Genomic DNA, 20,541 nt, shown 5'->3' with positions numbered 1-20,541 from the left:
GTTAAACGTAGATCTCAAGATATATGCCAAAATCCTAGCGAACAGAATTAACACAATATTGCCCAATCTTATCCATTATGATCAAGTCGGTTTTGTCCCACAGAGAGAAGCCAAAGATAATATATGTAAAGTACTAAATTTGTTAGAATATATTAAAAAATCAAACATCCCTGCAGTATACCTATCAACCGACGCTGAAAAAGCGTTCGATAGATTAGACTGGACTTTTTTACAATCTACCCTCCAAAAATGTGGCTTCCCCTCAACATTTATCCAAACAATATTTGCATTATACTCCAACCCCTCTGCTCAGATTATGGTCAATGGGGCGCTCTCTGACCATTTTGAAATTCTGAACGGCCTGAGGCAGGGATGTCCGCTCTCTCCCATTCTCTTTATCCTATCTTTAGAGCCATTAGCAGTAAAACTACGTGAGCATCCAAATATAAAAGGCATAAATATCCAGGAAGAAACATATAAATTAGCAATGTTTGCTGATGATATTCTGATGACCCTGATTGACCCAATACACTCCCTCCCACATTTACAGAATGCTCTGCAGGCCTTTGGGGCTGTATCAAATTTTCTTATAAACACCAATAAATCAGAATTGTACCCGATCAATCTTACAGAAAGGGAGGTAACACAGATTCAACAAACATTCCCATACAAAATTCAAACCCAAGCGTTAAAATATTTAGGAATTTTTCTCTCCCACAACACAGAGACCATACGAAAATTGAACTATGGCCGCCTGTTGGAGGAATTCCAGCAATTGACATCCTCTTGGCTCCCCAAAAAGAATATTTCATGGTTGGGGAGAATAGCTGCCGCCAAGATGACTTTGCTACCGAAGGCCCTATATGTTATGCAGGCCTTGCCAATATCGGGGATTGCAACAGATATTAGCAAACTACAAACTATAATGGACACTTATATTTGGCACCGCAGACCCCCACGGCTAGCTAAAAACACATTATACAGGCTTAGGGAAGAGGGTGGGTTAGGGGTCCCGAACTTGCACTTTTACAAACTGGCAATCACCCTAAATAGAATTGTGGAGTGGTGCAGGCAGGGGACCGAATCCTATAAGAGATGTATCCATTTAGAATCCCAATTATTAGAAGTCCCCCAACTGGGCGTAATGTGCTGGGCCCCTTATAAACCCCCCTTAGGAAAGATTGCGGATTACCCAATAATCAAAGAAACGTGGTCAACCTGGTCCAAAGTGCGGAATTCACACAAACTTATAACATCAACTTATTCACCACTGACAACACTTAACCTTAATAGGGAACTTCCGAGAGGGTCCCATGGGAAAGAAACAATATATAAATACGACCGCAAAATTCCTAGACCATACACCTGTGTTCGCGCTGGTGGAAAAAGGGAAACTAGTGCAGAGAGATATGTTGCTCTCACAAGGCTTTACCCAATTTCAATCCTGGTTCGCCTACCATCAGGTGCGCTACTACCTTTCCATGCACAAATATAAACAGGACTTATCCAGAACCCGTACTACATTTGAACTCCTTTGTTCCGCCCAACAAACCCCTAAAAAAGTAATATCACTTATGTATAAAAACATCCTCAGATCACACTACCCCAACAAACCAAATTATACAAAGAGATGGGAAGGAGAATTGGGGATAGAGGCCTCACACAAGCAATGGGACTCATGGTTCCAGGCGACCGCCAAATCAGCGCATTCGGCAGTAGCACTTGAAACCAATCTCAAAATCCTCACCAGATGGTATCTGACCCCTAGCAAATTAAAACACATGTTTACAAAAGCCAGCAATAAGTGCTGGAGAGGGTGTGACCAGGAGGGCACAATGCACCATATTTGGTGGAAATGCGACAAAATACAATCATTCTGGACTCAAGTCCAGGCACAAATAGGCAAAATCATTGGAACTGACTTAGTCCTTACTCCTGAAGGAGTTTTATTTAATGCCAGCCCACATATCCCCTGTAAAATTAGAAAATGTATTTATCAAATTTTACTCAATGCCGCAAAAAGACTTATCCCAAAGTTCTGGAAGAAACCCCAACCACCCTCGATCACTCATTGGCTTGACCTAGTTAAAAATACCCTGATATTGGAAAGATTATATTATCTCAGGCTGGGCCGTTTGAATTTTTACCATGATATGATATTTTTATGGGAACAATATTTATATAATAGGAGGACAGGACCTCTGGTAACTGGGGTGGGGAGGGGAGGTGTGGGTATATGATCATTTGTTCTCTGCCCACGGCCAGCCCTGAGGCTGAGTACGCAGGGAGATTGGTACACAAACAAAGGTAGCACGGATGAAGAGGCTATAGGTTGGCCCTTGTAGCAGTAGATAAATCTTAGAGTTCAAATATCTAGCTAAACAGCTTGAGTGATAATTTGAGAAACATTAGAGGGTCTACAATTGTAGTTAAGGTGGCTTTGTCAATATAAACAATGCTCTGGGCCTAAACCGAATGACATGGATGTTAGAAAAAACAATGTATCTGTATCCTATTGAACTTGTCATGTTGTATACCTGATTCATTTTTCTTTGTTTGTCTGTTTGAAAAATTAATAAAAGAAAAGATAAAAAAAAAAAAACAATACATAATACAGGTGCATCAAATAAATAGACAGTCTACACTAAATAATCTAGAGCCTGGTTTCTCAACAGCCGGGCCACGGCGGCCCAGTACCGGGCCTTGACAGCCCTCCTGGTAGGCAATAAACTGAAATGCCCCCACATTGAGCTGTCAGCGTGCCAGTGTACATGTGCGTGTTCACTGTGCACATATAGTGACAGATCAGTGGTAGGGCAGCGTGGGACAAGGAGCAGATAGGACTGGACCTCGGTACCACAGTTATATGATACCAGCCCACAGTCTTTAAAAAAAAAAAAAAAACTACAAACCTAAAATTACACAAAATAGAAAATGTAAAATTACAGAAAAAAATAAACAAAGCTATCCAAATTAAAAAAATAAATCTAAACTAATAACACTATAAATAATCCCCCAAAAATAAAAACACCCCCTAATCTAATACTAAACTACCAATAGCCCTTAAAATGGCTTTTGTAGGGCATTACCCTAAGTTAAACAGCTCTTTTACCTAAACAAAGTACCAATTACCCCCAACAGTAAAACCCACCACCCAACCAACCCCCCAAAATAAAAAAGCTAACGCTAACAAAAACCTGAACTACCCATTGCCCCTAAAGGGGCATTTGTATGGGCAATCAGCTCTTTTCCATCTGAATAAACCATAATCTAAAAAAAAAGAGTGCAAAGACTAAGCCCCAAATAGGTACTCAACGTTCCTGAAGTCCGGTGGAGAAGGTCTTCTTCCAGATGGCTCTATCATCTTCTATCTTCATCCAGGACGAAGGCGATGCGGTGCGGAGCTATCTTCCACGATGCATGGGTCCTCTGCGGTGGTCCTCGGGGCGGTCCTTGGCAGCAGCGGCGTTCCTCAGCAGCATGGAGGCTTCTCTTCATCCAATGTCCATCGTAAACAGAAGATTGAATGCAAGGTACTGCAATTAATTTGGGGTACTTTGCATTCCTATTGGCTAAAATTTTGAAATCAGCCAATAGGATTAGCGCTACTGAAATTCTATTGGCTGTTTAAATCAGCCAATAAGATTTCAGTAGCTCTCATCCTATTGGCTGATTTCAAAATTTCAGCCAATAGGAATGCAAGGTACCCCAATAAATATCAGGTTCCTTGCATTCAATCTTCAGTGTGTGACAGACTATCACATGAAGAGGACCCTCCACGCCACAGAGGACCAACGCCGTTGAGGACCACCGCTGAGGATCCACGCATCAGGGAAGCCAGCTCCGCACCTCCGCTCTGCGCTGCCTTGGCTCCAGATGAAGATAGAAGATGATGGCGCCGCTTGGAAGAAGACCTTCTCCACTGGACTTCAGGAACGGTGAGTACCTATTTGTGGCTTAGTGTTAGTATTTTTTTTTTTTTTGGGGGGGGGGGTATTTTTAAGATTAGGGATTTAATGGGCTGGAAAGAGTTGATTGCTCTTTTAAGGGCAGTAAAAGAGCTGAATGCCATTTTAAGGGCAATGCCCATACAAATGCCCCTTTAGGGGCAATGGATAGTTTAGGTTTTTTTAGTGTTCGTTTAATTTTATCCTTTCTCCACGAAGAATTGGAGACGGGGTTTTCCGCTAGTTCCCTACAGGGACAGTTTTTCTGCTTTGTCTTTTTTGTTACACAAATGTCTGGCAGCGGTTCCAGCTGTACAATCTTTTTTTCAGGCTCTGTCTAATATAGGGTCTGTATTTAGACCTCTTACTCCTCCTTGGAGTTTGTCTTTGGTTCTTAGAGTTTTTCAAGGAGTTCCGTTTGAACCTATGCCTTCCATAGATATTAAGTTATCTTGGAATGTTTTGTTTTTGGTTGCCTTTCCTCTGCTTGCAGAGTATCTGAGCTTTTGGCATTGCAATGTGATTCTCCTTATCTTAGCTTCCATTCGGATAAGGTGGTGTTACGAACTGAACCTGGTTTTCTTCCTTGGGTTGTTTCAGATAAGTATATTTGTCAGGAACTTGTTGTTCCTTCCTTGTGTCCTAATCCTTCTAAGAAGGGGCGTCTGTTACATAATTTGGACGTGGTCCATGCTTTGAAGTTCTACTTACGGGCGACTAAGGATTTTCGACTATCATCTTCCTTGTTTGTCGTTTTTTCAGGCAAACGTAGGAGTCAGACAGCTACGGCTACCTCTCTTTTTGGCTGAGGGGTCTCATCCGTTTTTTTTTTGCATATGGGTTTGCTGGACAGCAGCCTTCCTGATTGATTTACGGATCTTTCCACTAGGACTGTGGCTTCCTCATGTTCATTCAAACATGATGCTTCTGTTGCACAGCTTTTCCAAGCTGCAACTTGGTCGTCTCTTCACGCTTTTTCCAAATTTTCCAAATTCGATACTTTTGCCTCGTCTGAGGCTGTTTTTTGGAGGAAGGTTCTTCAAGCAGTGGTGCTATCCTTTTGGGTTACCTGTCTTGTCCCTCCCGTTTCATCCGTGTACTATAGCTCTGGTATTGTATCCCACAAGTAAGGATGAAATCCGTGGACTCATCATATCTTTTAAAAGAAAAAGGAAATTTATTCTTACCAGATAAATGTGTTTCGTTTACGATACGATGAGTCCACGGCCCACCCTGTTTTTATGAGACAGGTCTTTATTTTTGTTAAACTTCAGTCACCTTGGCTTTTCCTTTCCCTTCCTAACCGGTCGAATGACTGGAGTGGGAGGGAAGGGAGGAGCTATATATACAGCTCTGCTGTGGTGCTCTTTGCCTCCTCCTGCTGGCCAGGAGGCGATATCCCACAAGTAAGGATGAAATCCGTGGACTCATCGTATCATAAAAGAAACAAATTTATCAGGTAAGAATAAATTTCCTTTTTTTTACTTGATTTAGTCATTTTTAAATGTAAAAGAGGTGTTAGGTTAGGGGGCTTAGTAATTAAATTAGTTATTTGTGTTGTGGGGGGTTGGCAGTTTAGGAGTTAATAGGTTAATTAGGTTTATTGCGATGTGGGGGTTTGGTGGTTTAGAGGTTAATAGGTTAAATCGGTTTATTGCGATGTGGAGGGTTGGCGGTTAAAGGGTAATATTTTAACTATGTTATTTGTGGATTAGGGGTTAATTACTTTATTATTTTGCAATGTGGGTGTTGGCGGTTTCGGTGTTTGTTAATACTTTGTGCGGGAGGTTAGTTTTTCTTTGTTATACTTTGTACAGGCGGTTACGTGTTTTTTATTAATTTCTTGCGGGCGGTTACGTGTTTTTTCATTATTTTGTGCGTAGTTTTGCCTACGCTGCATCCAGGTGTATTCCGAAAATGACAGGGCTGTGAAAGAATCCATGGTGGATTCTTTCACCACCCTGCCATTTTCGGAATTCACCGGGATGCAGCTTCTTTTGGCTGCCTCGCGCAGCCATCATTCCTTTGAGGATGCGTGCGCAACTGGCGACACCATCGGACACGTTACAAACATGATAATAGAGTGTATGTGTGTATATATATATATATATATATATATATATATATATATATATATATATATACATATATACAACACACAGAGAAAGTCCAGCACTCACTTACAAGCTCTCAGCTAAGATTAAAATAAAAAATGGAAGGGTTAGTTACCGCATTTAGCCAAATGGGACAAGCCCAGGTACCACGAAAAGGTCCCTTCCAAAAACCTGGGAGTCTAAAACAGCCACACAATGCAAGCTCTCAATCCAACAAACTGGGAACAAGTGAAGAGTGCACAGGCTTTTTTTTTTATTTCTTTTTTTTTATTTGTTTTCTGTATAATACTTTCTTTACTCATTTATTGAGTGCTTTACGGTTATTATTACATGATATCCTTATGCAGGATAGTATAGTATCACTATTTTTCCATTATGCAATATGTACTTTACTATTTATAATATTTAGAATATGCATACAGTTATTTGTCTTTTTGACTAATTTCAGAGTGTTTAACCTGATATTTACATATACTTTTCTATATTACATATTTTTTCTTGTAACATTTTACAATTACTTTTTTGCTCCTGCTCATGTTTTATATATGTATTTACTTGTGCTCATTTTGCTGCTGCAGCTTGCTGGGTCTTTCACTTTAATTGCATTGTGTTTGAGGGGGTTTCTATCAATTCATTTTTAACCAATTAAAATAAGTCTTACCCCTTATATTCACCTGTAAGGTGGAGCACTTTAGGTTATGATTACGGCCCACGGCCGAAACATATCAACCATCTAGTGCTTTCACCCTCTTTCTGCACTTTGAATCTGCATGGATTTTTTAACCTTGATGTTGCAATAAAGGAACTTTTTATCTGCAAGACCGCCTTCTCTCTCTCTTTTCCTGTAACTTTAAAATTTGCCAGAAAATATTCTACTGCTCATTTTAATTTTAAACTAAGTGCTATTGCATTGTCTTTTTACTGTGTACTTCTCCGTTATTCAATCCTACTGTATGTATTTATGGATCTGTTCCCTTTAATAAAGCAATATACTATTTTGAAATGTGCAGCAGTGAAAGCTATTGTTGAGATAGTGATAATCGCACTTATTTCCCAGTCGTGCATACTCTAATATCCAGTGATGTTGTCATACATACTCCATAAGTAACCTGTACAGTGAAAATTATCACTTATACTCTGACCATGTTTACTGTAATACATTTTTTTGCAAGTGGATCCTAACTGTTGTAGTTACAAGGTGTTTACTGGCCCTTTATACTTCTTTTTTTGTAAATTATAGAAAAATATGGTGTAATATTTGGTCCTTTTTCATTGTTTTGTTAAATATGATATTTGTATATGGAAACAGAATATCAAAATGTCCTTTTTTTTTCTTCAGGTACTGGCATCGGTCATTAAACCCTAGAAAACTGGTAGAAGTGAAATTTTCTCATCTTAGTAGAAATATGACGTTACAACGAACAATGAAGCTGTACAGACTGCCAGATGTAAGAAATCTTTGTGGCTGCCTGGATTCTGCACTCAGTGTAAAATCCTTGAATGAAATAACATGTGTTTGTGATCGGCAGAGCTTTTAATATGAAACCTAAGACCTTTGTGAGTGTGTGGGTGTATAGGAGCAGCAGCTGGTGATAATACGTTATAAATCATTAGAACATGTCATTTTAAGACTAGCGTTCCTGCATCTCTATGTGCTTAACCCATACAAAAAAAACTGCAAAGCGGTTATACACATAGTAGAAGTATTGCTCAAAACCTGCAGAAACTGCTGTTGCGCCAATCAGCTGCGCTAGTAGACAGCTGGGTCAATAAATAAGCATTGCTGATGGAATCAGTGTCAGTTTCCACTTGGAAACAGTAGTGCTCTCTGTGGGTACTGAGTGGAAATTCTACAAAGGGGTTAAACACATATCTTTGAGTTTGTACCAAAGCAATGATAATTACCTCATGGGAGGGTTCGGTAACAGAAGACCCTGGTGCAAACATTTTTTTGGGCCCCCCAAAAGTAACTCAGTTTAAGCAATAGTACAAATATACTTGCAGATAAATAAATTGATATATGGTAGATAGATAAAAAGGCTCTCATGCATTAGGATTGTACACATTCTGCACATGCATAGGTATAGACTGACTCCTATGGGCACCCACAGCACCCGCTGCACCAATGGTAGTTCCGCCCCTGGGAGGGTCTAATGGACAGTAGAACAGTACCATAATCTCCTGGAAAAAACTGTGTGTTAACATGAATACTGAGACTTCAATACTTCCCTCCCAATGTTGTCTTAATCAACAACAGACTTTATAAAGTGTTATTGAAAATGTTCAGCTGCTATTTAACCACTTTATAATAATTTAGAAAGATTGTGCCTGATACACATTGAATCTGAGAAACATAAGCTAATACCTGCAAGCTTCTTTTATGCTGCATATTTACCAGTCCCTTTTAACAAGTTCTATAAACATAAAACCCACAGCTTTGCTTACATTTTATCACATTATTCAAACATCTATATCGTATATGTGAGAAGGAAGAATAAATGCAGATATAAAGCCTATCAGTGTATGGTGTACAATAAATATGGCCTTGCTGTGTATTTCACCCAGTTAAACAATTCTAGGTTTCTATTACTGTTAGAAACGCTTGTGGATTATGTAAATCTAATAAACCACTGAGCGTTGTGATGGCTGGTAAAACTGTTCTTCTTTCATTGTTACAGACTATTCATTATTGTGTGCTGCTCTAATTATAGTATCCTCTGGGGTGCTTAATGGAATTAATATGTTGTAACCTGCTACCACTCTTGCTCATTTAACCTCTTGTTTTTATCTCTATTTAAACAAGGCCACAAAGACTGCAGGTTTGAGACTAATGGAACGAAAGGATAGTAAAATGGTCCAGCAGTTAATAAACAGCTATCTGAGCCAATTTAACCTTGCGCCAGTTATGGATGAAGAGGAGGTTCTGCACTGGTTCCTGCCACAGGATCACATTATCGATACTTACGTTGTAGAGGTAATTTCCATTCACTGATACTACACCTTTTTTTCTGTACCATCAGAAAAAGGAGGAAGACAAATAATCTCTTAGGTCCACTAATTTTATCAGCTAGTTCACAAGAAACCAGAAACCACCACTGGTAGGAGAATCGAAAGGAGAAGGCAGGACAGTGCACAAAACAGGAGAAAAAAAAGTGACACCAAAATGACTCCTAGTGTAGTATGTTATAAATCCACCATATTTATTACACAGAGAATAAACTTGCTCACCGTATCAGACCTCATCCATATGAGGTATTGTATCAGTATGGAACGGAAATGTTTCCTCTCTGTGGTAATGTTTTCAGGTGTCATGTCTCCCTCTGGTTCCTTCTCACCATCGAAGGAGCTTGTTAAGAAGTATGCAGGAGTGTATATATATATATATATATATATATATATATATATGTATGTGTGACGTGCTGTGAGGTCAGAGGCTGGTGAGGCACTGGCTGTGAAATGCCAGAGAAACACATATATGAACCCAATAAAGCCATATACTGAGCAGTAAGGACTATAGTTGGCATTAATATTTGTGCAACTCAGTACGACTTAGCCTCTCCCATTATAAGCATTTCTATGCTTGGTGTATGCATGCATGTGTAAGATTAGTATGGTAAACTTCATGAAAACTGCTGTTATCTTATGCTGGTATTTAGAGGCTGACCTGCAGTAGTTTCTCTCTAATTTTTGCTCTGTTTCAGTGCATAACTCCCTCCTTTCAGCAAAGAATGTGTCTGTCATAAAATACACACTAAAAACTTTGGATTTTTTGAGAGCAGAGCTGTGCATTTTTCAGCAGCTGTATTTATTGTTTTAAAAGGAGGGAGTTATGCAATCAAGCAGAACAAAAATAACAGAATCCGAAGCAGGAAAACACTTATCTAATCCCTATTACCCGATCTGAATGTAAGCGCGATCACTGCACTGACTACAGACACATGGACAATCCAGCCTCAGTAAATTTATTGCACAGAGTTCAGCAGTGTACTAAATGAAGCCTTTAACTCACTGTTATTAATCAAGGCTACACATTGCTGACAGTTAAATAAACAAAAAAAGATGCGCTAAAAGCACAAAACGTCAACCAGTATGATGATATATAAAAATGTATTATATATACCAATATGTTTCAATGTATGCAGAAAAATATATCACAACCACCAGTGGTATTACTAAAAATATCTAAAAAAATATATTTACTAATAAAACCCTATTATTAAAAACAAATAAGTATGATAGATAAACTAACCATCGAAATGTCTAGATAGAATGTCAATTCTTCTAAACAGGTGAAAAAATCCTTATCCAGGAAACAGTGTACCACTCAAATCAACTTTCAGTAGATGGATGGGGCCCCAATATATCTTCAACTCTTTGCCTCTTAAACAAACATTGCTTTCTCCAACATTGGTGTGTCCGGTCCACGGCGTCATCCTTACTTGTGGGAAATATCTCTTCCCCAACAGGAAATAGCAAAGAGTCCCAGCAAAGCTGTCCATATAGTCCCTCCTAGGCTCCGCCCACCCCATTCATTCTCTTTGCCGTTGCACAGGCAACATCTCCACGGAGATGGTTAAGAGTATGTGGTGTTTAGTTGTAGTTTTTTATTCTACTATCAAGATTTTGTTATTTTAAAATAGTGCTGGTATGTACTATTTACTCTGAAACAGAAAAAGATGAAGAGTTCTGTTTGTGAGAGGAAGATGATTTTAGCAGACAGTAACTAAAATCGTTTGCTGTTTCCACATAGGACTGTTGAGATGAAGTAACTTCAGTTGGGGGAAACAGTTAGCAGACTTTTCTGCTTAAGGTATGACTAGCCATATTTCTAACAAGACTGTGTAATGCTGGAAGGCTGTCATTTCCCCTCATGGGGACCGGTAAGCCATTTTCTTAGTCTCAAACAGAATTAAGGGCTTAATATGGGCTATAAAACTGGTAGACACTTTTATGGGCAAAATCGATTGCTTTATTTGGGCATTTTATACATGTAATTCACACTTATAAGCTTGGGGAACGTTTTTTAACGTCAGGCACTGTGTTAGACACCTTTCCAGTCAGGAAGGGCCTTCCCAGTTGTAGGCTGAGCCTCATTTTCGCGCCATTAATGCGCAGTTACATTTGAGAGCAAGGCATGCAGATGCATGTGTGAGGATCTGAAAGTAGTTGGAAAAGTTCCTAGAAGGCTTCATTTGGTATCGTATTCCCCCCTGGGTTTGGTAAAGTCGCAGCAAAGGCTGTAGCTGGGACTGTAGAGGGGTTAAAACTTTAACCGGCTCCGGTTTCTTTATTTTAAGGGTTAAAGCTCTGAAAATTGGTGTGCAATACCTTGAATGCTTTAAGACACTGTGGTGAAAATTTGGTAAATTTTGAACAATTCCTTCATCCTTTTTCACATATTCAGTAATAAAGTGTGCACTGTTTAAAATTTAAAGATACAGTAACGGTTTTATTTTAAACGTTTTTTTTGTACTTTCTTGACAAGTTTAAGCCTGTTTAACATGTCTGCACCTTCAGATAAGCTATGTTCTATATGTTTGAAGATCAATGTGTGTCCCCCTTCAAAATTGTGTGATAATTGTGCCACAGCGTCCAAACAAAGTAAGGACAGTATTGCCACAGATAGTAAAGTTGCCCAAGATGATTCATCAGATGAAGGGAGTAGACATAGTTCTACATCATCTCCTTCTGTGTCTACACCAGTTTTGCCCACACAGGAGGCCCCTAGTACTTCTAGCGCGCCAATGCTTATTACTATGCAACAATTAACGGCAGTAATGGATAACTCCATAGCAAATATTTTATCCAAAATGCCTGCATATCAGAGAAAGCGTGATTGCTCTGTTTTAAACACTGTAGAGCAGGAGGGCGCTGATGATAATTGCTCTGTCATACCCTCACACCAATCTGAAGGGGTCATGAGGGAGGTTTTGTCGGATGGGGAAATTTCAGATTCAGGTAAAATTTCTCAACAGGCAGAACCTGATGTTGTGACATTTAAATTTAAATTAGAGCATCTCCGCGCACTACTTAAGGAGGTGTTATCTACTCTGGATGATTGTGACAACCTGGTCATTCCAGAAAAATTATGCAAGATGGACAAGTTCCTAGAGGTTCCGGTGCACCCTGACGCTTTTCCTATACCCAAGCGGGTGGCGGATATAGTGAATAAGGAGTGGGAGAAGCCCGGCATACCTTTTGTCCCCCCTCCTATATTTAATAAATTATTTCCTATGGTCGACCCCAGAAAGGACTTATGGCAGACAGTCCCTAAGGTCGAGGGGGCAGTTTCTACTTTAAACAAGCGCACTACTATTCCTATCGAGGATAATTGTGCTTTCAAAGATCCTATGGATAAAAAATTGGAGGGTCTGCTTAAAAAGATTTTTGTACAGCAAGGTTACCTCCTGCAACCCATTTCGTGCATTGTTCCTGTCACTACAGCAGCGTGGTTCTGGTTCGAGGAACTAGAAAAGTCGCTCAGTAGAGAGACTCTGTATGAGGAGGTTATGGACAGAGTTCACGCACTCAAGTTGGCTAATTCTTTTATTTTAGATGCCGCTTTGCAACTAGCTAGATTAGCGGCGAAAAATTCAGGGTTTGCAATTGTGGCGTGCAGAGCGCTTTGGCTAAAGTCTTGGTCAGCGGATGTATCTTCCAAGACAAAATTGCTTAATATCCCTTTCAAGGGTAAGACTCTCTTTGGGCCAGAATTGAAAGAGATTATTTCAGACATCTCTGGGGGAAAGGGCCACGCCCTCCCACAAGATAGGCCTTTCAAAGCCAAGAATAAGTCTAATTTTCGTTCCTTTCGCAATTTCAGGAACGGACCGGCCTCTAACTCTGCATCCTCTAAACAAGAGGGTAATGCTTCTCAAACCAAACCAGCCTGGAAACCGATGCAAGGCTGGAACAAGGGTAAGCAGGCCAAGAAGCCTGCTGCTGCTAACAAAACAGCATGAAGGAGTAGCCCCCGATCCGGGACCGGATCTAGTAGGGGGCAGACTCTCTCTCTTTGCTCAGGCTTGGGCAAGAGATGTTCAGGATCCCTGGACACTAGAAATAGTTTCTCAGGGTTATCTTCTGGAATTCAAGGAACTACCCCCAAGGGGAAGGTTCCACATGTCTCACTTATCCTCAAACCAAATAAAGAGACAGGCATTCTTACATTGTGTAGAAGACCTGTTAAAGATGGGAGTGATACACCCAGTTCCAACGGCGGAACAAGGAATGGGTTTTTACTCAAATCTGTTTGTAGTTCCCAAAAAAGAGGGAACTTTCAGACCAATTATGGATTTAAAGATCCTAAACAAATTTCTCAGAGTACCATCGTTCAAAATGGAAACCATTCGAACGATTCTACCCACAATCAAGGAAGGTCAATTTATGACTACCGTGGATCTAAAGGATGCGTATCTACATATTCCTATCCACAAAGAACATCATCAGTTCCTAAGGTTCGCCTTTCTGGACAAACATTACCAGTTTGTGGCCCTCCCTTTCGGGTTAGCCACTGCTCCAAGGATTTTCACCAAGGTACTCGGATCCCTTCTAGCGGTTCTAAGACCAAGGGGCATTGCAGTAGTACCGTACTTGGACGACATTCTAATACAAGCGTTGTCTCTTTCAAAGGCAAAGGCTCACACAGACATCGTTCTGGCCTTTCTCAGATCTCACGGATGGAAGGTGAACATAGAAAAAAGTTCCCTGTCTCCGTCGACAAGAGTTCCCTTCTTGGGAACAATAATAGATTCTTTAGAAATGAGGATTTTCCTGACAGAAGTCAGAAAGTCAAAACTTCTAAACGCTTGTCAAGTTCTTCATTCTATTCCTCGTCCTTCCGTAGCTCAGTGCATGGAAGTAGTAGGTTTGATGGTTGCAGCAATGGACATAGTTCCTTTTGCGCAAATTCATCTAAGACCATTACAACTGTGCATGCTGAAACAGTGGAATGGGGACTATACAGACTTGTCTCCAGTGATTCAAGTAGATCAGAAGACCAGAGACTCACTCCGTTGGTGGCTAACCCTGGACCACCTGTCCCAGGGAATGAGCTTCCGCAGACCAGAGTGGGTCATCGTCGCGACCGACGCCAGTCTAGTGGGCTGGGGCGTGGTCTGGGAATCCCTGAAAGCTCAGGGACTATGGTCTCGGGAAGAGTCTCTTCTCCCGATAAACATTCTGGAACTGAGAGCGATATTCAATGCTCTCAGGGCTTGGCCTCAACTAGCAAAGGCCAGATTCATAAGATTCCAATCAGACAACATGACGACTGTTGCTTATATCAATCATCAGGGGGGAACAAGGAGTTCCCTGGCGATGAAAGAAGTGACCAAAATAATAAAATGGGCGGAGGATCACGCCTGCCACCTATCTGCGATCCACATCCCAGGTGTGGAAAACTGGGAGGCGGATTATCTGAGTCGTCAGACATTCCATCCGGGGGAGTGGGAACTCCACCCGGAGATCTTTGCCCAGTTGACTAAATTATGGGGCATTCCAGATATGGATCTGATGGCGTCTCGTCAGAACTTCAAGGTTCCTTGCTACGGGTCCAGATCCAGAGATCCCAAGGCGACTCTAGTGGATGCACTAGTAGCGCCTTGGACCTTCCACCTAGCCTATGTGTTTCCACCGTTTCCTCTCATTCCCAGGCTGGTAGCCAGGATCAAGCAGGAGAGGGCCTCGGTGATCTTGATAGCTCCTGCGTGGCCACGCAGGACTTGGTATGCAGACCTGGTGAATATGTCATCGGTTCCACCATGGAAGCTACCTTTGAGACAGGATCTTCTTGTACAGGGTCCATTCGAACATCCAAATCTGGTCTCCCTCCAGCTGACGGCTTGGAAATTGAACGCTTGATTCTATCAAAGCGTGGGTTTTCAGATTCTGTGATAGATACTCTAGTTCAAGCCAGAAAACCGGTAACTAGAAAAATTTACCATAAAATATGGAAAAGATATATCTGCTGGTGTGAGTCCAAGGGATTCTTATGGAATAAGATCAAAATCCCTAAGATCCTTTCCTTTCTACAAGAGGGTTTGGATAAAGGATTATCAGCGAGTTCTCTAAAGGGACAGATTTCTGCTTTATCTGTCTTATTACACAAACGACTGGCAGCTGTGCCAAATGTTCAAGCATTTGTTCAGGCTCTGGTTAGGATCAAGCCTGTTTACAGACCTTTGACTCCTCCCTGGAGTTTAAATCTAGTTCTTTCAGTTCTTCAAGGGGTTCCGTTTGAACCTCTACATTCCATAGATATTAAGTTGTTATCTTGGAAAGTTTTGTTTTTGGTTGCTATTTCTTCTGCTAGAAGAGTTTCTGAGTTATCTGCTCTGCAGTGTTCTCCGCCCTATCTGGTGTTCCATACAGATAAGGTTGTTTTGCGTACTAAGCCTGGTTTTCTTCCAAAGGTTGTTTCTAACAAAAATATTAACCAGGAGATAGTTGTACCTTCTTTGTGTCCGAATCCAGTTTCAAAGAAGGAACGTTTGTTACACAATTTAGACGTAGTCCGTGCTCTAAAATTCTATTTAGAAGCTACAAAAGAGTTCAGACAAACTTCTTCTCTGTTTGTCGTCTATTCTGGTAAAAGGAGAGGTCAAAAAGCGACTTCTACCTCTCTTTCCTTTTGGCTTAAAAGCATCATCCGTTTGGCTTACGAGACTGCCGGACGGCAGCCTCCTGAAAGAATCACAGCTCACTCCACTAGGGCTGTGGCTTCCACATGGGCCTTCAAGAACGAGGCTTCTGTTGATCAGATATGTAAGGCAGCGACTTGGTCTTCACTGCGCACTTTTGCCAAATTTTACAAATTTGATACTTTTGCTTCTTCAGAGGCTATTTTTGGGAGAAAGGTTTTGCAAGCCGTGGTGCCTTCTGTTTAGGTAACCTGATTTGCTCCCTCCCTTCATCCGTGTCCTAAAGCTTTGGTATTGGTTCCCACAAGTAAGGATGACGCCGTGGACCGGACACACCAATGTTGGAGAAAACAGAATTTATGCTTACCTGATAAATTACTTTCTCCAACTGTGTGTCCGGTCCACGGCCCGCCCTGGTTTTTTAATCAGGTTTGATGAATTATTTTCTCTAACTACAGTCACCATGGCACCCTATAGTTTCTCCGTTTTTTTTCCTCCTGTCCGTCGGTCGAATGACTGGGGTGGGCGGAGCCTAGGAGGGACTATATGGACAGCTTTGCTGGGACTCTTTGCCATTTCCTGTTGGGGAAGAGATATTTCCCACAAGTAAGGATGACGCCGTGGACCGGACACACCGTTGGAGAAAGTAATTTATCAGGTAAGCATAAATTCTGTTTTCCTTTCTTGAAATCATGTAAATTTTAAGGGGCTACAGACTTTCCTACCCCGCAAATAGAATTAGATTTACTCCTTACGGCTATTTTCTACCTCCCAGTACCTTCCAAGAACCGCTGTGGCGGCGTCCGCCTCGTGTGTATCTTTTTTCTCCTTTGATACTCTCACTTCCGGGTTCTGGTATCACCTGGGCTAGGTAAGCCGATCACAGAGGTCCTATTGATTCTATACTTTTTGGCGCAAAAATTTAGTCATTTCCGGCGTCATAGTTGGCGCCGGAAGTTTTCACGTGATTGCGTCATTTTTTACGTATGTGTGTTGCGGATGTTTTTTTTGGCGCCAAAAAAATGGGCGTCATTCTTGGCGCCAAAATATGTGGGCGTCATACTTGGCGCCAGTTTTTTTCACATTATTTCAGTCTCACTTTTTAGTTGCTTCTGGAATAAATCCAAGCCTTTTAGAAAGTCAAAACCTGCGGCCCTCATTCCAGCACAGCTGGTAGGGGGCAGGTTACGATTTTTCAAAGATGTTTGGATCAATTCGATTCAAAGTTTTTGGATTCAGAACATTGTTTCACAAGGGTACAGAATAGGTTTCAAGGTAAGACCGCCTGTGAGAAGATTCTTTCTCTCACGCATTCCAATAAACCCAGTAAAGGCTCAAGCGTTTCTGAAATGTGTTTCAGACCTGGAGTTAGCTGGGGTAATTGTGCCAGTTCCAGTTCTGGAACGGGGCCTGGGATTTTATTCAAATCTGTTCATTGTTCCAAAGAAAGAGAATTCTTTCAGACCAGTTCTGGATCTAAAAATATTGAATCGTTATGTAAGGATACCAACATTCAAAATGGTGACAATAAGGACTGTTCTGCCTTTTGTTCAGCAAGGGCATTATATGTCCTCAATAGACTTACAGGATGCATATCTTCATATTCCAATTCATCCGGACCACTTTCAATTCCTGAGATTCTCTTTTCTAGACAAGCATTACCAGTTTGTTGCTCTTCCTTTTGGCCTAGCAACAGCTCCAAGGATCTTTTCGAAGGTTCTCGGTGCCCTTCTCTCTGTAATCAGGGAGCAGGGTATTGCGGTATTTCCTTATTTGGACGATATCTTGGTACTTGCTCAGTCTTTACATTCTGCAGAATCTCACACGAATCAACTTGTATTGTTTCTTCAAAGACATGGTTGGAGGATCAATTTACCAAAGAGTTCCTTGATTCCTCAGACAAGGGTAACCTTTTTGGGTTTCCAAATAGATTCAGTGTCCATGACTTTGTCTCTAACAGAAAAGAGACGTCTGAAATTGGTTTCAGCTTGTCAAAACCTTCAGTCTCAATCATTCCCTTCGGTAGCTTTGTGCATGGAAATTTTAGGTCTCATGACTGCTGCATCGGACGCGATCCCTTTTGCTCGTTTTCACATGAGACCTCTCCAGCTTTGTATGCTGAATCAATGGTGCAGGGATTATACAAAGATATTACAATTAATATCCTTAAATCCCAATGGTCGATCTTCTCTGACTTGGTGGTTGGATCACCATCGTTTAGTTCAAGGGGCCTCTTTTGTTCGTCCAACCTGGACTGTGATCTCAACAGATGCGAGTCTTTCAGGTTGGGGAGCTGTATGGGGATCTCTGACAGCGCAGGGGGTTTGGGAATCTCAGGAGGCGAGATTACCAATCAACATTTTGGAACTCCGTGCGATTTTCAGAGCTCTTCAGTTCTGGCCTCTTCTGAAGAGAGAATCGTTTATTTGTTTTCAGACAGACAATGTCACAACCGTGGCATATGTCAATCATCAAGGGGGGACTCACAGTCCTCGGGCTATGAAAGAAGTATCTCGGATACTTGTATGGGCGGAATCTAGCTCCTGTCTAATTCTGCGGTTCACATCCCAGGTATAGACAATTGGGAAGCGGATTATCTCAGTCGCCAGACGTTACATCCGGGCGAATGGTCTCTTCACCCAGAGGTATTTCTTCAGATTGTTCAAATCTGGAGACTTCCGGAAATAGATCTGATGGCCTCTCATCTAAACAAGAAACTTCCCAGGTATCTGTCCAGATCCAGGGATCCTCAGGCGGAAGCGGTGGACGCGTTGTCACTTCCTTGGAATTATCAACCTGCTTATATCTTTCCGCCTCTTGTTCTTCTTCCAAAAGTGATTTCCAAAATCCTAATGGAGCGTTCGTTTGTACTGCTGGTGGCTCCAGCATGGCCACACAGGTTTTGGAACCTTGGACACTTCCGTTAAGGCCAGACCTTCTATCTCAAGGCCCATTTTTCCATCTGTATCTCATATCATTAAATTTGAAGGTATGGAGATTGAACGCTTAATACTTAGTCATAGAGGTTTCTCTGCCTCAGTGATTAATACTATGTTACAGGCTCGTAAATCTGTGTCTAGAAAGATCTATTACCGAGTCTGGAAGACTTACATTTCTTGGTGTTCTTCACATAAATTCTCTTGGCATTCTTTTAGAATTCCTAGAATTTTACAGTGTCTTCAGGATGGTTTGGAAAAAGGTTTGTCTGCAAGTTCCTTGAAGGGACAAATCTCTGCTCTTTCTGTGCTTTTTCACAGAAAGATTGCTAATCATCCTGATATTCATTGTTTTGTTCAGGCTTTGGTTCGTATTAAGCCTGTCATTAAGTCAATTTCTCCTCCTTGGTTCTGAGGGCTTTACAGTCTCCTCCGTTTGAACCTATGCATTCTCTGGATATTAAATTACTTTCTTGGAAAGTATTATTCCTTTTGGCCATCTCTTCTGCTAGAAGAGTTTCTGAGCTATCTGCTCTTTCTTGCGAATCTCCTTTTCTGATTTTTCATCAGGATAAGGCAGTGTTGCGGACTTCATTTAATTTTTTACCTAAAGTTGTGAATTCTAACAACATTAGTAGAGAAATTGTTGTCCCTTCTTTGTGTCCTAATCCTAAGAATACTCTGGAGAAATCTTTACATTCTTTGGATGTAGTTAGAGCTTTAAAATATTATGTTGAAGCTACTAAAGATTTCAGGAAGACTTCTAGTCTATTTGTTGTCTTTTCTGGTTCTAGGAAATGTCAGAAGGCTTCTGCCATTTCTTTGGTTAAAGTCTTTGATTCATCATGCTTATGTGGAGTCGGGTAAATCTCCGCCTCAAAGGATTACGGCTCATTCTACTAGGTCAGTTTCTACTTCCTGGGCTTTTAAGAATGAAGCTTCTGTTGATCAGATTTGCAAAGCAGCAACTTGGTCTTCTTTGCATACTTTTACTACATTCTACCATTTTGATGTTTTTTCTTCTTCTGAAGCAGTTTTTGGTAGAAAAGTACTTCAGGCAGCTGTTTCAGTTTGATTCTTCTGCTTATAATTTCAGTTTTTTTCATTATAAGATTAAAACTTTTTGATTTGGGTTGTGGATTATTTTTTCAGCGGAATTGGCTGTCTTTATTTTATCCCTCCCTCTCTAGTGACTCTTGCGTGGAAGTTCCACATCTTGGGTATCTGCTATCCCATACGGTCACTAGCTCATGGACTCTTGCCAATTACATGAAAGAAAACATAATTTATGTAAGAACTTACCTGATAAATTCATTTCTTTCATATTAGCAAGAGTCCATGAGGCCTTTTTTTGTGGTGGTTATGATTTTTTTGTATAAAGCACAATTATTCCAATTCCTTTCTTATCACCCCACTTCTTGGCTATTCGTTAAACTGAATCGTGGGTGTGGTGAGGGGTGTATTTATAGGCATTTTGAGGTTTGAGAAACTTTGCCCCTCCTGGTAGGATTGTATATCCCATACGCCACTAGCTCATGGACTCTTGCCAATATGAAATAAATGAATTTATCAGGTAAGTTCTTACATAAATTATGTTTTTCCAGTACCCTACATGGCTTAGAACCCTTGTACTATTGCACTCTACACAATGATTTCTTGATTCATGTAGGAGCTCAGCTAATTTATATCTGTCCCTAACTAAAGGTAAACAATAAAATTAATTTAATATCAACAATAAAAAACGCAAATTAGAATGCAGCTCAAGTGTCAAATCTCATGTTACTATTAGTATGAATTTAAGAAGAAATAGTCCATGTGGGTCATCTTCCTCCATGCAAAATCTGTTGTCCCAGTCTTCTGTTATAAGGCAGAGCATTATATAAGGAAGTCTTATACTGTCTGT

General features: G+C 40.8%; 1 protein-coding gene across 1 annotated transcript in view; it reads left to right on the top strand.

The window, feature by feature from the left end:
• Nucleotides 1–20,541, top strand: part of NMT2 (N-myristoyltransferase 2) — a 257,520-nt gene that overhangs the window by 224,736 nt on the left and 12,243 nt on the right. The window contains exons 8-9 of the mRNA XM_053714009.1: nt 7,401–7,509; nt 8,865–9,035. Coding sequence (XP_053569984.1) covers nt 7,401–7,509; nt 8,865–9,035 — 280 coding nt within the window. The remainder of the gene's footprint in view (nt 1–7,400; nt 7,510–8,864; nt 9,036–20,541) is intronic.

This window comes from Bombina bombina, chromosome 5 (genome assembly GCF_027579735.1).
Source record: "Bombina bombina isolate aBomBom1 chromosome 5, aBomBom1.pri, whole genome shotgun sequence".
NCBI lineage: Eukaryota > Metazoa > Chordata > Amphibia > Anura > Bombinatoridae > Bombina > Bombina bombina.
This window is presented reverse-complemented; position numbering and strand designations above follow the sequence as displayed.